At 45.5% G+C, this 18278-nt stretch overlaps 1 protein-coding gene across 1 annotated transcript in view; it reads left to right on the forward strand.

The window, feature by feature from the left end:
* The window catches only part of LOC144756189 (vitellogenin-A2-like), a 94442-nt gene that overhangs the window by 57883 nt on the left and 18281 nt on the right, over nucleotides 1-18278 (forward strand). The window contains exons 24-25 of the mRNA XM_078645792.1: nucleotides 13915-13965; nucleotides 14648-14752. Of these exons, the coding sequence (XP_078501918.1) occupies nucleotides 13915-13965; nucleotides 14648-14752 (156 nt within the window). The remainder of the gene's footprint in view (nucleotides 1-13914; nucleotides 13966-14647; nucleotides 14753-18278) is intronic.

Consider the following 18278-nt stretch of genomic DNA (forward strand, 5'->3'; position numbering starts at 1 on the left):
AGAAAGGTGGGAGAGTCGGAGGCATGTTAAACAGTAGGGATATGAGTACTTTCTGGAAAATAATAAGTACAGACTCCAAAGAGGGCAAACAAGCATTTGAACAGAATTTAGGGGCTTCGATTTAGAGGGCTCACTTCCAGTCAATTTATTCTAAGGTGGAGGGCGATCCAGGGCAAATAGCCACACCCAGCCCGTCTGGATACCCCCGTCATTTCCCTAAAAGAGGTAACGGCTGCAATTGTCCGAGTAATACCCGCAAAAGTTCAGGGCTTAGATAAGATCCCTGGAGATCTGTATCGCACTGAACCTAGCGTTTGGGCTGTGTACCTATGGATCGTATTCAACGCTATCCTTCAGGGAATGGAGATTCCTATAACAAGGTTAGGGGCAGCAATCATTCCGATCTCTAAGAAGAGTTCACCTCTCCATCCTGCAAATTATCGGCCAATTAGCCTTATTGATGTCGCACAAAAAATCTTTGCTCGAGTGTTTCTGGACCGATTACAGAACTGGATGGAGGAATTTTCCATTCTCAGTCCTTACCAGGCCGGTTTCAGAACAAAAATTTCCACAATTGATCAAGTCTTCAGGTTACAATTACTACACTGGAAATCAGTAATCCTGGAGAGTGGCAGTCTCTACATGATCTTTGTGGACTTAAAATTGGTTTTTCGATTTGGTTCCCAGGGAGAAACTATGAGCTATTTTATTAGACTTGGGAGCGCCCCCGTATTTATGCCACACCCTGAAAAGATTACATGACCATAATTTTGCTCAAATCACATACGGGAAAAACGGGGACCTCATTGATCGTATACCTATAGAGAGTGGTGTACGGCAAGGGTGCGTTTTGGCTCCGACCGTCTTTTGTATTTTCTTCAATGGCTTAGTAGGAGCCATGACAGCAGGCGGGGACATAGATGCTCCTAAGTTAGCAGGGCGCAAGATATCTGCCTCGATGTTCGCAGATGATACCCTGCTATTGTCGAGGTCACCAATGGGCATACAAAGGGCTTTAGACATCTTTTACTTATTTTGCAGGAATAGGGGCTTGGAAATTAATACCCAGAAAACAAAATACATGGTTTTCAATGCAGGGCAATACCTAGAGAAAGTCCCTGCATGTGAGTATCTGGGATTGTCCCTTAATGAGAAAATGGAGTGGGGCGCTCAAATCAAGAAGGCTTGTGTTAAACTGGCTCAAACAACAGGGGGGCTAGACCAACAGCAGAGGAAGTGTGTATATAAGTTCCTGGGGCCTGTGCTGAAAATATATAAGGCGCAAACCAGAGGAGCTGCCCTATATGGGGCAGAACTATGGGGTCATCGGTCACACAAACAATTCGTTAAGACTGAAAACTCATTTCTCAGACAACTTTTGGGACTTATAAAAAGTACACCACTAACCCTGCTCCGAATGGATCTTGGAGTTAGCCCAATTGCACTGGAGGTTGCCCTCAGACCTCTGCTATACTGGCGTCGCTTAAGGAGCACCCCAGAATTATCTATGTATAGAGAAGAACTGAGGGAAGTGGCAAACTTCAATGGTGCAAGTAAAATCTCTTGGCTCACTTCCATCAAGAACTCCTTGTTATCCATTGGAATGAGAGATTTGTGGGACATTGCTGAAGATAGATGCCTGTTAACTCCTAGGAAGGCTTTGATTAAGAATTTTAAGGACTACAATCTTAATCGACTACTGAGCGGCCCCAGGACAGGCACACTTACAATATCCTTTCTTGAAGTCAAACTGCAATATAATTTAGAATCTTGCATAGATGATATATAGCCTTCTCTTGCCAAAAAACTTTATTTGCAGTTTAGGCACTGTGCACTTCCCTTATGTGCTGCTACTCACAAGTAGGGGGGCTGTTCCACTAAAGATTGTCCGACTTGCAAAATTGTACAGAGACAGACCTACATGTACTGCTTTTTTGCCCAGCATCTAAGGTAATAAGACATCACAGGCTATAACAGTTATGTAGGAACCTTGGAACTTCCCATTGCTCACAGGCCTATAGGATCCTAAAATATGATAGCAGTATGCCAATTGTTTTCTCAGTGTCCCATTATCTGTTTTCAATGTGGTGTGTATGCTGAGCAGTTTTAAAGAAAGAGCAAGCCTAAACTACCCACCCTATGGGGCATATTTACAATAAGTGGCGCATCCCTGCATATCAGCAGGGATGCACCACTTATTGTGAGCCATGCCTACGCCGACATGGTTGCGCTGCATTTACAATGCGGCGCACCATGGGGCAAAAACGGCACAGATGCGTCAAGCATCTGTGCCATAAAAGTGTCGCATTGCTGGAGTTGCGTCGAAAGCACGACGCAGTTCCAGCAATGCTCGGGGGGCCCTAATATTCCAATGCTGCGTCAATCCTTACGCCTGCTTCAAGCAGGCGCAGGGGTTTGACGCAGCATGGGCACCAAAATGACTGAGTGAAATCTTGTAGATTTCACTCAGCTACTTTCAGGAGGCGTTCCTGCGCCGGAATGCCCCCCCCCGCGCAGGAACGCCTCCTTCTGGCGCAGAGCTTTACAACGTGACACATCTCCCAGATGCATCACGTTGTAAATACCCCGCACATTGGTGCATCTTTTGCGCCGCTGCTGCATCACAAAAGTGATGCAACGGCGGCGCAAAAGACGCGCAAGGGGATTGTAAATATGCCCCTATGTCTCCATCAAGACCTGGGACTCTGCTTCTTAACTCCGCCTTTTAACTTATGACTTGCCTTACAAGTCTGAGATACTCCGAGCCTTCTTAGGATATTTACTATACCTTTCAATCTTTTTAATGACCTAACCTTTTAACGTGTACGCATAATTACTAGCTGTATCGATCGCACTGTATTTTTATATGTTTTATCTGTGCTTTTATGGCCTTATCAGGCCGAAATAAAGCATTTCTCTTGATGGATACTATATAATGGCTTGAGGAGGGTATTTAATCCTGCAATAGTAATGTCAGTAAACCACATTTTGTATGATATACCTTAGCAGTACTACACAACAAATAAATCACTGTATTTTGTGAACATGTTTACAACATATCATTACTTTTGTAGACAGGGACCCATGTTATATATATGTAAAATAGCTCAATGCCAAATATTATTATTCATTGCAACAGGTGTGTAAATACAGTGCAGAATTCACATAACTTGGCCAATTTAAAATATGCAGCAGAACCTGTATAGCTAACACTTGTTATTTAGCACACATTTAAGCTTTCCTTTTCATCCATCCCTCCAAAATTATTAACCCATCTACACTTTGAAATAAACTTTTATGGCAAAAAAATGCTCTTTACTCATAATATATTTTGCAAGCCAAATGGTATTTATTCTGAAAAAGTGGATGTAACAATATATATGAAATCAGGATAAAGAAAACCCGTTTAAGCTTTTTTGAAGAACTAAAAACTGCTTCAACAGAAGTTGTCAAGTTGAAATGAATGAATGCACGCTGTCACTCATTCTGTTTGATTCCTCAATCACCTCTAATACAGAAGATCATGGCATTCTACCTGAAGAATGAAAAGATGGATGTGTACTATTTGGGATGAAGCTAGCAGTAAAGTTGCATTTCTAAAATGAATTAAATGTGTTTCATTTCATCATCATCATCAGGAATCTTTATTCGATGATTAAAAATCACCATAAAAGCACATACATAATTACATAGATAAAAAGTCATTAAACATTTCCAAGATCCTGCTACAAAAAATATTAGTGTTAACATGGAACATAACTGAAGAGAGGATATAACACTATGGGAACAATAAAATCGGGAACACGTCATTCATCACCCCTAGTTAGCTTTAAACGGACCGCTACCTTAATAAAATTCATTATACAACACAGTGTAAACGGGTCCGAGGCTTTTTGTAAAAAGACTAATGCCTCCCTGGCATGTTCCAGTTTAGCTTGTTTTAAAATTTTTACAAGAAATCTGCGCCTGGGCATTATAAAAAAAGGGCAGAGTAAAACAAAGTGAAGGGAATCCTGCGGAGACCTATTGTCGCAGCCGCAGGATCCCTTCTGTTCAATTGATGTTGCAAACCCTGCTGGTGATGCCAACATAAATGGGAGTAGGTTCAGTCTAAAACGACACATCAAGAATCTATCCTGTGCATTGTGCATAAGGTACAAATATGGCTCCATTCCCTCAACGCTCTTCACCAGGTTGTGGGCCCTCACAGTCTTTTTAAGCCCTTCAGCCTCAGCTCTGCATTGACATTTCAACTCTAGAAAGATTTTTTTTATTTGCATCTTATGCTGGGCTACAATTGTTTCAGGGTTAGTGAAGAGATTCCCAAAACCTAGGTCCTCTAGGGTATTCTTTACATAATTGAGCCAGGGAATTCGCATACATTTGTCCCTCTCTAAACAATCCGATAAAATTTCTCTGCTTAGAGACGCATCAGGATTGACCCAGATTTTTAACCAGGCCACGATTGGCCTGAGTTTTACCAAATCATCTAGGTGTGGCCTCCCTAATTCCCTGTGTACTATGAAGCCAGCAGTACTTGGGGGTACCCTCAAGATGGATTTTAGGTATTTATTTTCTTCCCGTTGGATTCTTGTGGTGTTAACAAAGCCCCATACTTCTGCCCCATAGATTACTTTAGAGCATGATATGGAGCTGTACAGGTTCATCACCTGTTCCGGGCTCCATCTGCCTAACCTCCTGCCGTAACTTGCTATTGCCCCATTAGCAGCGATAATTTTACAGCAACGCTCCTCCACCAGGGAATTAAACTGTAAGGCGCCATCAAAAGTTACACCTAGGTAAGGAAATGTTTTGACCTCTTCTACTATGTGACTTCCTATTGTGTAAGTGAATTTTGAAGGGGGTTTTTTACCAGCCAGGAGCACATAGGATTTACCCAGGTTAACCGAAAGATCTAGGGCACCCATGAACTTAACAAATCCGTCAATCAGGATTTGTAAGCTCCTGGGTGTGCGTGCAATCAATACCGCGTCATCTGCGTAAAGCAGGACAGGAATATGACGCGACCCCACCCTTGGGCAGTCTGTCTTTAAACCTAACAGATACTGCTCCAGGTTATTAATGTAAAGGGAGAACAGAAAAGGGGCAAGAATACAGCCTTGCCGAACTCCACTCATACAGGGAAAAGAGTCGGTCAGCCCCCCTCCCTGTTAAAACGAACCCTAGCCATGGTGTCACTATGCAGTTCCCTAAGTATGTTGATTAAGCCACTCTCTATCCCCATATGGGACATCATATCCCACAGTTTCTCCCTGTTGACGTGATCGAATGCCGCTGCCAAATCCATGAATCCCATGTAGATCGATTCATCACTAGCCCTGGTATATTTGGCAGTCAGCATATAAAGGTTCAGGCATTGATCACTGGTGGACCTCCCTGTCCTAAATCCATATTGGGTGTCCGAGAAGATATTGTTTTCTTCGGTCCACTCGGACAGTCTATTAAGGATCTCCCTTCCCATAAGTTTAGCCGATACGTCAATCAGGGATATAGGACGATAACACTTAGGGTCGTCCCTTTTACCCTTCTTAAAAATCGGCACAATTATAGCTTTGGACCAGGACAGTGGCAAACCACAGGTGATAGCAGTGTTTATAACCCTGGTCATTAAAGGGGCCCAAAGTTCTGTGCTGCTCAAAAACAGGTCGGGGGGATTCCGTCAGGGCCAGGGGCTTTGTTTCTGGTTAGACCCTCTATCCCAGCAGTAATCTCCTTGATAGTGAATACAACCGTTGAGACCTGAGTTGGGATTTCTGGTGTCTTTACGAGGGTACCTGGCTCATAATTATACAAACCCCTATAGTGAGTAACCCACTGTTCTGGAAGGATGTTAAACCCTATCTCCGGGGTGTCGTTTTCCTGGAAAGTTGGATTATTGATGATTCTCCAGAAACCCGCTAAATCTTTTCTTTCCCCTGCTTCTCTTAAGTCTGCCCACGCTTCTCCCTGCAGAGCAAGTTTCCTCCTCTTGGTCTCTTTCTTATATTTCTCCCTGCACGCCTTAATTTTTTGGGGGTCCCTTGGTTTGAATTTAAGGCTGCTTTTAAGCTCCCTCAGTGCTTTTGAACAGTCTTTGTCAAACCATCGAGGGTTACCATGGTTCCTTATGGGCGCACTAGTTTTTAATAAGCCATCAACCAGAGTAGCAATCTGACCGAATGCTTCCAGTAGCCTTGGTCCGTGGACTTCTGTATCTAAACAGTCATTAATAGCAGATTTGCCAGCGTCCACCACGGCTTTATAAAACTTTTCCCCATCTATTTTGGCCCACTTTAATCTCCTGCCTTGATCCATTACCCTCTCCGCGATTGTGTGGTGCTCTCTACTTTTTGAACCCACCCTATACATCAGCTCCAAGACAAGTGGATTATGATCGCTGAAACTACTCCATTCTATCCCTACACTAATTATCTTATTTTGCAGGGATCTTGAGACCAGGATGTAGTCTATAACGGATGAGCATCCTCTGCCCTTGAATGTGGGTGGAAATGTACCATCCTTCTGTGTGCCTATCATATTGATGGTGTGCTCAAGGTCGTACTTGTGCCGGAGCATACTGAAAGCTGACCCTGTCGGCGTGTGGGAGAAATGCGGCCCCTTCTCCATAGGGCATTGGGACCAGTCTGTATTTGTTGGGACCAGTGCTGGACAAAGGTGGCAATTAAAATCTCCCATTACCAACAGCGCATTTGACTTCCCCTTTTTCTGTACTGTTGTTTCCTGGCCCAGCCTATAATCTAGTTCAGCTACAAATGGAGTGTGGTCTCCCGCGATCTCATTGTTATAGATATTAAAAACTGTGACTCTTAGCCCCTTCCCAGTGAACCGTACTGCTTGTATCCCTTGGGAATTCCAATCTGGAGAAGACCAACTGCCCGGGAGGTCTAAATCTATGTAAATAGATAGTCCTCCCATTGCTCTCCCTGATCGAGATTTAAGCGCGGGTACAAAGAAACACTTATAACCCTGCAAATGAAAATTGTTCTCCGGGGCCCATGTCTCCTGCAGGCTGATTACCTGGAATTTTCTAATGTAATCAAGCCACTCTTTGTTGTTAAATTTGGCTGCCAAACCTGCTATATTCCAAGAAATCATTCTCAGTTCCTCACAGCTCTGCTCTGTTCCCCCTTGAGGCCCCATGTGTATCTCGATTTCTGACCCTTGTATTTCCAGCCCATGTCTCCCTCCTATGCTTTCAATATCAATAACCCTGGACCCATCTAACACAGGCTTCCCGACCCAGCTAGATAAGGTTTGCTGTGCCAGGGAACTTTGCAACTCCAACTCGTCTGTTAAGGCCCCTTTTTCCCCAACTCCTTAGGGGACCATATCCGTTTGTCAATCGACCCCCTCAAGTCCGTCCAAACAATTGAACCGATTGAAAGTGCGAAAAGATGGCTCTGGGCTGCTGAATAGTGGCCTGGGGTTAAAATCATGCTGTCTTCCCCTCCGATCAACCCTCGTCCAGTTATCATAGGTGTGAGGCGGGTGTACAGGGGCAGGGATAGGGGGAAAGAAGAAAGACACGTGGAGGGTTTGAATAGTGGATTCCCGTGATCTGTTCTTTCCTTGACATATGTGAGACACAGTTCTAACATCCCTGCAGCTCACTAATATACAATCCCCTATTATGGATTTGTGTGTTCTCCCCACCCAGGGCACCCTTCTAACCATTATGATTTCATTGTTTAGATGTACCGGGAGGGGTCTATTCACATTTAGCCACTTGATTACCCTGCATTTTAAGGAGCAAAAGTCCTCAACTTCCCCCGCTTCAAGTGAGGGAACGCCCGCCATGACTACCATGTAATCATTTGCCTCTGGGGGTAGATTAGGCCTACGTAACTTGAAGGGAGGCTTCATTAAAGGTGTTGGGGCAATACTGTCTGCAGATTGTATTAGAGGGACAGGGTCTGCGGGGGGGGCCGATCTATTAGGATTAGATGACTTAGTTGGTACAGAATTAGTCCTTAAGGGTTGTGGAGGGGCCTTGGCATTCACAGCCTGTGGGGGGGCTGAGCTCCCTACACTAGTTGGGGGCTGCTGGGGAACCATAGGAGTGGAAATGGACTCCGAAGATCTTCCCTGGAGGCCAACCGGGGTTTTCATGCTACTTAATGTAGCCTCCAGCATAGTAAGTCTAATCTCGACCTTTTTGATACTTTCGCTGATTGGTAGTAGTAGCGACCTGAGCAGGAATTCCAGGTTACCTAGCGGGACCACAGAAAGGGGGACATTAGCAATATTATTTCCTATATCTTTTATCGGGGCGGGAGCAATAACAGCCTGTACAGTGGGCTTGGGGTTTACTTTATCCATTAATCTCTCAGTCGGTGGGGGGAGTTTAGATGTCCTCCTAAACTCAGAGTGAGGGATTTTTGATTTGTTTTTACCCTGGGCACCCCTCGACTTCCTCCTACGTTTATTTGGGGGGGGCCCATGTGCTCCTTGTGCAACGGCTAGCTTAGTTTTGGCTTTCCTAGTTTTCGGGGCTGGGGGAGGTTGGGAAATTAAGTCAATGGTCACCCTGCTTAGGCTTGGGCTGATAGTTGGAGTTAGACTCGTAGATGGGACTGGTGCGATGTTGGTGCAATCCCTCAACAGGAGAGGGACATCGTCTATAGAGATCAGCTCTTCACTGAGTGATGTAGAATTTTCACCAAGGGGCCTATTTTTCAAATTGTCTATGGAGCGTCTTCGCTCTGCCCTGAGCCGGGTTAAGGTACTCTCCTTATCCCCATCTCCCGGGGAAAGTAATTATCTAGGGTCTTGTTTTTAACCCCTCCCTGCTTCAAAGGGGTACCCTCCCTTGCCGGAGAGGGCATTTCTACTTGGGTGAGATGGTAGTGTATGGGGAGCTATATCAGTTGATGTGACCAGAACTCAGTTATCTAACGCAAGAGGGTGGGCCCAGCCCGGCCTACTTCGGCCTATGACGGCCTTGGACTGTCCCGCCCTTGTCCCGGGCTTCTCCCGGCGCGCTCCCGCGCAGCGGGACTAGCTGTGACTGATATAGGGACTATAGATAAGAAGGAGGTGTGGTCAGGGAGAGCGGCCCAGGTGCTGGAAATCCGGGCTAGCAGCGCTCCTGGGAAGTGTAGTCCCAGTGCAGCGCTACACTCGCTCGCAGCCCTGATTAATGCACACGCCTCCTGAGATGCCGGCAATGTCCGTTAGTTAACAGCAAGGTGCCCCCCACGAAGCGGGACCCGCGGAGCGGGTTCCGCGAGAGGTGGCAGGGAGCTAAAGAACAACAAAATCCCAACGTGGTCAGAAGCAGCAAAGCGTCCCACTGTGGTCCAAGGGCGTTTGACCTTTATGCAGTTCAGGTTGAGGAGGTGCGGTCAGGGAGAGCGGCCCAGGTGCTGGAAATCCGGGCTAGCAGCGCTCCTGGGAAGTGTAGTCCCAGTGCAGCGCTACACTCGCTCGCAGCCCTGATTAATGCACACGCCTCCTGAGATGCCGGCAATGTCCGTTAGTTAACCGCAAGGTGCCCCCCACGAAGCGGGACCCGCGGAGCGGGTTCCGCGAGAGGTGGCAGGGAGCTAAAGAGCAACAAAATCCCAACGTGGTCAGAAGCAGCAAAGCGTCCCACTGTGGTCCAAGGGCGTTTGACCTTTATGCAGTTCAGGTTGAGGAGGTGCGGTCAGGGAGAGCGGCCCAGGTGCTGGAAATCCGGGCTAGCAGCGCTCCTGGGAAGTGTAGTCCCAGTGCAGCGCTACACTCGCTCGCAGCCCTGATTAATGCACACGCCTCCTGAGATGCCGGCAATGTCCGTTAGTTAACAGCAAGGTGCCCCCCACGAAGCGGGACCCGCGGAGCGGGTTCCGCGAGAGGTGGCAGGGAGCTAAAGAACAACAAAATCCCAACGTGGTCAGAAGCAGCAAAGCGTCCCACTGTGGTCCAAGGGCGTTTGACCTTTATGCAGTTCAGGTTGAGGAGGTGCGGTCAGGGAGAGCGGCCCAGGTGCTGGAAATCCGGGCTAGCAGCGCCCCCGCGTTACCTACGATGCCGCCACCCTTTCAGCCCTCAACCCCGGCCGCTCCCTCAACTGCTTCCAAGCCGCTCCTGGACACACCCATGGACCATTCTCCTGCTACTCCTGCAAATTCAGCTGCACCGACATCATCTCCGCTACGACCACACCACAGATTCCTGACCCCAACCACCTACAATGCATCCTACTCAACACCCGCTCGATCCACAGACACGCCATCGACCTATGGAATCTATTAGACACCATCGCTCCAGACGTCGCCTTCCTAACGGAAACATGCATGAACGCTTCCTCCACCCCAGACATCACCATCGCTATCCCTGATGACTATAAGATCACACACAAAGACCGCACCGACCACACAGGAGGAGGAATCGCTATCGTCCATAAGAAATCCATCCGCATCTCTACCAGCTCTGACGCCAACCTCGTTAACTCAGAACACCTTCACTTCCAGATCCACATCGACCCCAAGACTACTCTCAGAGGCACCCTCCTCTACAGACCACCAGGACCCCGCGCAAAATTCAGTGAAGACATCACAGACTTCATCACCCCACACGCGCTCCCCTCCAAAGACTACATCCTTCTGGGAGACCTCAACTTTCACCTCGAAAAGATCAACGACCGCAACTCCGCAACCCTCTTAGACAACCTCGCCAACCTCGGACTTAAACAACTTGTCACTACCCCCACCCACATCGCAGGTCACACACTCGACCCCATCTTCACCTCCAGCAACCATGTCTCCTTCAGCCACACTACGGATCTCCTCTGGACTGACCACAGCTGCGTTCACTTCACCTACAACAAGCCGAAACCCATCATCCACCTCCAACCAACTCTACAGAGAAACTGGAACAAAATCACCACGGATCAGATCTCCGCATCACTCCTTCGAACCTCCCCAGCCCTCTCTTCTAACGCCAACGAAGCCGCCTCAAACCTCACCCTTTGGTTATCTAACACCGCCGACTCCTTAGCACCGCTTAAAAAACGTCAACACAAACTTGGAAACAAGAAGGCCTCATGGTTCAACGATGATCTCAAGAAGTCCAAGAAACTATGCCGCTCCCTTGAAAAGGCATGGAAAAAAGACCCATCCACCAGCAACAAGGACGCCTTCAAAAGCGCCAACCGCACTCACCACCAACTGATCCGAAAAGCCAAGAAATCAGCATTCAAGGATCGACTTGACAACAACGCCCACAACAGCAAGGAACTTTTCAACATCGTCAAGGAATTCTCCAACCCATCGGCCAACTCCAACGACATCACCCCCTCTCAAACCCTCTGCGACTCCCTAGCCTCTTTTTTCCACAACAAGATTGCTGACATCCACAACAGCTTTGACAACCAACCCGGAAGTCATCCCACCCTACCATCTGCTGACCATCCTCCCCCCGTGAACACCCTTAACGCCTGGAACCCAGTCTCCACTGAGGACACCATCCGCCTGATGAACTCCATCCACTCTGGATCCCCCACAGACCCATGCCCCCACCACATCTTCAACAAAGCTGACTCCATCATAGCACCGCACCTCCGAGACGTCATCAACGGCTCCCTCAACTCCGCCACCTTCCCTGAAGACTGGAAACATGCTGAACTCACCGCCCTTCTGAAAAAACCAACAGCAGACCCCACCGAACTCAAAAACTACCGCCCCATCTCGCTTCTTCCATTCCCGGCCAAAGTCATCGAGAAAGCCGTCAACAACCAGCTCACCGCCTTCCTCGAAACCAACAAATCCCTTGACCCATCACAATCTGGCTTCCGAGCCAAACACAGCACTGAGACCGCCCTCATCGCAGCAACAGACGACATTCGAACTCTACTGGACAATGGAGACACAGTCGCCCTCATCCTCCTTGACCTCTCTGCAGCATTCGACACAGTCTGCCACAACACCCTTCTACAACGCCTCAATAACATCGGAATCCAAGGAAAAGCACTTGAATGGATCACCTCGTTCCTCACCGGAAGAACCCAAAGAGTCCGCCTCCCACCATTCAAATCCGAGGCCTCTGAAGTCATCTGCGGCGTACCTCAAGGTTCCTCACTCAGTCCCACCCTCTTCAACGTATACATGAGCCCCCTCGCAGCCATCGCCCGCCAACACAACCTCAACATCATCTCTTACGCGGATGACACTCAACTGATCCTTTCTCTCACCAAGGACCCCAGCACCGCCAAAACTAACCTACACGAAGGAATGAAAGAAGTCGCCGAATGGATGAAACAAAGCCGTCTGAAACTGAACTCAGACAAAACAGAAGTCCTCATCTTAGGTACATCCCCCTCTGCATGGGACGACTCCTGGTGGCCGGAAGCCCTCGGAAAAGCACCCATCCCAACAGACCACGCACGGAACCTTGGCGTCATCCTAGATTCTTCACTCTCAATGAACAGACAAGTCAGCGCCGTATCCTCTTCCTGCTTTAACATTCTTCGCATGCTCAGAAAAACATTTCGCTGGATCCCCCCCGAAACAAGGAAAACAGTCACCCACGCTCTAGTCACGAGCCGACTGGACTACGGAAACACCCTCTACGCAGGTACCACCGCTAAACTCCAGAAGAAACTACAACGAATCCAAAATGCCTCAGCCAGGTTGATATTAGACATCCCACGCAACGAACACATCTCTGGTCACCTTAAAGACCTCCACTGGCTTCCCGTCAATAAGAGGATCACTTTCCGACTGCTTACCCACGCACACAAATCACTCTACGACATCGGACCAGATTGCCTCAACTCTCGACTGTCCTTCTACACCCCCCCCCGCCAACTTCGCTCTTCCAGCCAAGCCTTCGCCACTGTTCCTCGCATCAACAAGACCACCATGGGAGGCAGATCCTTTTCATACCTGGCTGCTAAAACATGGAACTCACTCCCCGCCTACCTTCGCCTCACCCAGAACCACCTAGCGTTCAGAAAGCAGCTTAAAACATGGATATTCGACAAATAACCCCCCTCCCCTTCCTAAGCGCCTTGAAACCCTCTGGGTATGTAGTGCGCTATACAAATTTTATGACTTGACTTGACTTGACTCCTGGGAAGTGTAGTCCCAGTGCAGCGCTACACTCGCTCGCAGCCCTGATTAATGCACACGCCTCCTGAGATGCCGGCAATGTCCGTTAGTTAACAGCAAGGTGCCCCCCACGAAGCGGGACCCGCGGAGCGGGTTCCGCGAGAGGTGGCAGGGAGCTAAAGAACAACAAAATCCCAACGTGGTCAGAAGCAGCAAAGCTTATGTGAATTACATTTGGGAATGTGGAATATTAATGTTTTTTAAATATTAAATAAATGTAAATGTTAACGTGTTTTATAAAGTGTCAATCCAGTTACAATGCAATGAAGCGATGTACAAGAGACAAGTTACGATGTATATAGGTGAGAAGAAATACAACTTTTTGGGATGGAAAGGGTGGTGATGGGGACAAAGTGAAAAAGTTTAGAAAGCTAATAGTAGAAAGAACGTAACGCACGAGAGATGGGGGACTGATGAAGTGGGGGCACCTTACATTAAATGGCAGTGGGGGAAGCTCCTTCCAGAACTGGAGCAGTGATCTGACCTCCTGGATTTGATTTGGGGTGTTAATCCAATGTTTTGACGCAGTGTAGGTCTCGGTGTGTCGTCCCTTCTTTTTCTTCTTGCTGTTCCACATTTGCAGCCTGGAGACTGTTTTCCTGCATGTTGTTTGTGTTTTGTTAGAGGTTCTCTTCTTGGTTGCAAATGTTTGGAAGGATGTTGGTATTAACAGTCTTGTAAATAATGCAGCTAATGTTGAATATTTTGAGTCAGGCGTGATAATCACTTGTTTGTGCAGTATCAATTGCATGTTTAGAGAAAGGACCACCAAACAAATCTGTTCTCCTTGTTTCTCCTGCAGACGAACCCTGACATTTATGACCTACGTTTCACCCCAGCATACAAAAGCTCTGTAAGTGGTATTCAAAATAATCTGAAGTTAATATCTGTGATACTTTATATTGATTTACTTGAATTATGGGTAAGGAGCAATAAGATGTCTGCAATGTTAGCACCACGCTGCATATGTCATAAAAATACAGAATGTGTGGTTTTTATGGCGGGAACTACGCCATTTCTCTACGTTGAGCACTTAGTGACACCGGTCACAAAACAAAGACACACTCGCTAAAATATGAAGTACCTTTTACAGGTCACAGTATTATGGTTGGATGTAGTTTGGGAGTTCAGCGATAACTTAGCAGATAGACATGCAAGTATGTTTAAATCTTGAAGGCACTTGTAGTTCCTTTACTCGGCTTAGCTCAGTTCATACAATAGCAATATTCATGCTTTAGCTGCTGCTTGTATGTGGAAGGAAGACCTTCGAACACATCCATTGCTGCCATACCTCAATCCAAGATATCTTTAGCAGGAGGACAGAAAGATCAGTAAAATAATGTTTGATAGCAACACAGGAATACATGACCATCGAGCTCACTCGTGAGGGTTAGTTAGTCCTGAGATCTCTAAGGATCAGTCAGGCCTGCACATATATTTAAAAAGTCGTGTTTTTAAAGATATTTCTTTAACTATCATTTATGTAAACTGCATTTAAATTGTGCATTTTCATAAACTATTTTGCATTAATCCAGAATCCTAGGAAGAGAGCCTCAGGACACCGAGCTTCTTCCCAGTCCAGCTCCAGCTCTTCAAGCAGCAGCAGTAGCAGCGCCTCCAATGCCAGAAGATCTCAGAGGGTAGGTGCTGCATTAAAATAGATTAGTATTACATTATTCCCCTCATGTAGGACATCTTGGGAGGACTCCTTTTCAGATTCTGCAAATTAACAAATTACGTTAAGCCAACACTGAGGAAGTGGAGATGGAACGCTGGCCACCTTGGGGGAGGGGTGGATCACAAAAACAGGACTTTCGGTGCCATCCAAACTATTACACAAATGCTGTATTTCAAGGAAATGCCCACATTTCTAGAAGCAAACAAGTTTTAGGAATACAAATATCTACAACACACCGCTTTGAAACTCGATTTATCTGCTGTGACCATCACATTAGGAGGTTCTCTACCACTGAAAAGTGCATACTCTCAACATTTTTTAAGTATAAGCTCAAAAAGGTTCTTGCCTTGGTGAAAATGGATTGTTTTACATGAAAACCGATCTGTTGATTGGTTAACGTTGTCTAATGTCAGCCATGTACATATGATCTTTTGTTATTTCCTTTTTTGCTATGAAAAATATCATATTTGGAGGACTTGCTTCTGATCAGCATCTGCTTTCTGGTACATCGTTCCTATTACACACCTTGCTGTTTACTTTCCATGTTTATGAATCTATACACTGCCAGCCTCCATTTAACTAGCGTGTTACCATTTTCAGATTTGAAATGTTTTACAAAATGCTTTACCTCGTTATTCTGAAAGGACATTACTGCTCGACACTTGTCTGTAATGTATCCCTGATTTGTAATTGCCTTCTCACTGCCATGCATTGTTATGCTCCGTCTTGCTCCTGTCTCTGTAAAACTAGGATATATATATATATATTACCTACTGGCGATAGCCAGTAGGTATATATAGTTAGGACCTAGCTACCATAGGAAATCCGCAACATTCTATTGGGAATAACTTTGGCGCCGGTTGAGGAATTTGCGTGTAATTTTCCAAGCTTTTGGCCAGCTCCGCTGCGCTCCTTCCCTGAAAGATTCGGGGAGATTTGTGAAGTGGGGGCTGAGAAAAAAGGGGGGTCCCAAAACATGTTTTCCCCATGTTAATTTCCATAGGACGTTCTGACAAGGCTACAGCCCGAACCGCTGAACGGAATTACACCAAACTTGGCAAAATTGTAGGGACTGGAACGCAGAAGTGCCTTTGCTATATTTGGTGAAAATTGCTCCAGTGGTTTTTATGAAAATTAACTTCAAAAACACATATATATCTAGGTGGAGCCTAACCACACATCTCATCGTGAGATCTGATTGGCTGTCAGCACTTCATCCAAGAAGTGTTGGCAGCCATCTTGGGACCAATATACATGATAGCACCTCATTAAAAAGCATTGCAGTTAAGAGAGGGTTTTAGGACTTTAGTTACATTATAAAACATTTGTTGATGGTACCATACTCATTTTAGGACTTGTGGTGTGTTCTAAGGTGATTTTACCATGTGAAAAGCCTTCTGCTGGGATATCATGAATCATGTTTGAAAGAAAACTATTATCTCATGCTTTTCTCACAGTGGTTTGGAAGGGGATCTATAAGCTAAACTGAAAGCATATTTTCTGTAAATTCACATTATCTTTCTCAGTCATGTGAGAATGAAGTCTGACATTCTCAGTAAAACATGTACATCCAACAAGGACAGAGACTGTCAGTTGATTCCTTTGTGTTCTACTGCAGCCTCCTAGAGTGTTCTAAAAAACAACTAGAGCGCTAACAGTCCTACTTATTACAAAGGTATGGCACACCTGAAGCCATCTTGATTGGAATAAAGTGGTAACTCTTAAAACATTTAATTTAAAAAGGAACAAAATGAGGGGGTATTTTTGCCATAGAAAGTATGATTTGTGCTGCAGAAAGAAAAATTAGGGCACATTTTGAGTGACTTCCCAAATCCTCTTCTATTTCATTAAAAAATTCTGACATGCAGTCTCCCAAGATGGCCACCAGAGACAAAAGAGCCCAAATGTAGCCCAAATATCACCTAGATGTAGCCCAAGTATAGCCCAATGACAGAATGTCCCAGAGTGTTCTAAAGAACAACTAGAGCGCTAACAGTCTTACTTATGACAAAATTATGGCACACCAGAAGCCGTCTTGATTGGAATGAAGTGGTAAGTCTGAAAACATTCAATTTAAAAAGGAACAAAATGAGGAGGTTCATTTTGCCATAGAAATAGAAAGTATGATTAGCAGCAGACTTCCCTGGTGAGCAGTAGCTTTACTACAGTGATCTAATGAGCAACTAGAGTGCTAACATTCAGAATTTATGGCAAATGTGTTACACATCTGAAGGCCTTCTTGATGGAACCAAAGTAAACAAGCATTGAAAATGCAATCGATCTCGCCCTCGTTTAAGTTAAAGCCATTCTGTTTGTAATGAGGTGGCATTTTAGCTTTGCTTTTATTAGTTTTTTTAAAACTTTCATGTAAATAACATGCATATGTATGCATATATGTATATGTATGCATGCATTTATATTTGTATTTATATAGATATGCAGATTATATATGTTTATATATGTATGAATATATATATATACACATACATAAATGCATATGCATATATATGCATATATATATGTGTATATGTGCGTGTAGAGAGAGGTAGAGAGGTAGAGGTGTAGAGGTAGAGAGGTAGAGGTAGAGAGGTAGAGACTAGTAGAGAAAGAAGTAGAGAGAGGGAGAGAGAAGAGAGTGAGTAATAGAGTAGAGAGTGAGTAGTAGAGAGTAGTAGAGAGCAGTAGAGAGAGTAGCAGAGAGTGAGTAGTAGAGAGTAGTAGAGAGTAAGTAGTAGAGTGAGTAATAGAGAGCAGTAGAGAGAGAGTAGTAGAGAGTAGCAAAGAGTGAGTAGTAGAGAGTAGTAGAGAGTGAGTAGCAGAGAGAGAGAACAGTAGAGAGTAGTAGAGAGTGAGTAGTAGAGTGAGTAGTAGAGAGTAGTAGAGAGAGAGAGTAGTAGAGAGTGAGTAGTAGAGAGTAGTAGAGAGTGAGTAGTAGAGAGTGAGTAGTAGAGAGTGAGTAGTAGAGAGAGAGTAGTAGAGAGTGAGTAGTAGACAGTATTAGAGAGTGAGAAGTAGAGAGTGAGTAGTAGAGAGTAGTAGATAGTGAGTAGTAAAGAGTGAGTAGTAGAAAGAGAGTAGTAAAGAGTGAGTAGTAGAGAGTAGAGAGTAGTAGAGAGTAGTAGATAGTGAGTAGTAGGGAGTGAGTAGTAGAGAGAGAGTAGTAGAGTAGTAGAGAATGAGTAGTAGAGAGTGAGTATTAGAGAGTAGTGGAGTAGTAGAGAGTAAGTAGTAGAGAGTAGTGGAGAATATTCCAAAGTTTGGCACAGCACCACTTGCACAATCAGTCCAATCAAATCATATCACTTAGAGTCCTTATTGAAGCGCTGAATCTTGGTGTATATTCAAATGATTTTATTTTCCTTAAGTTTATGTACCACAGCCAGCTGACGCGTTTCGTTCTGTACAACAGAACTTCTTCAGGGCGTTCTTATTTCCTTCAAGTTATGTCGGTATCCTGTTGTCATATAACTAGATATTTCTTCCAAATG

Source organism: Lissotriton helveticus, chromosome 1_1, assembly GCF_964261635.1.
Source record: "Lissotriton helveticus chromosome 1_1, aLisHel1.1, whole genome shotgun sequence".
Lineage (NCBI taxonomy): Eukaryota > Metazoa > Chordata > Amphibia > Caudata > Salamandridae > Lissotriton > Lissotriton helveticus.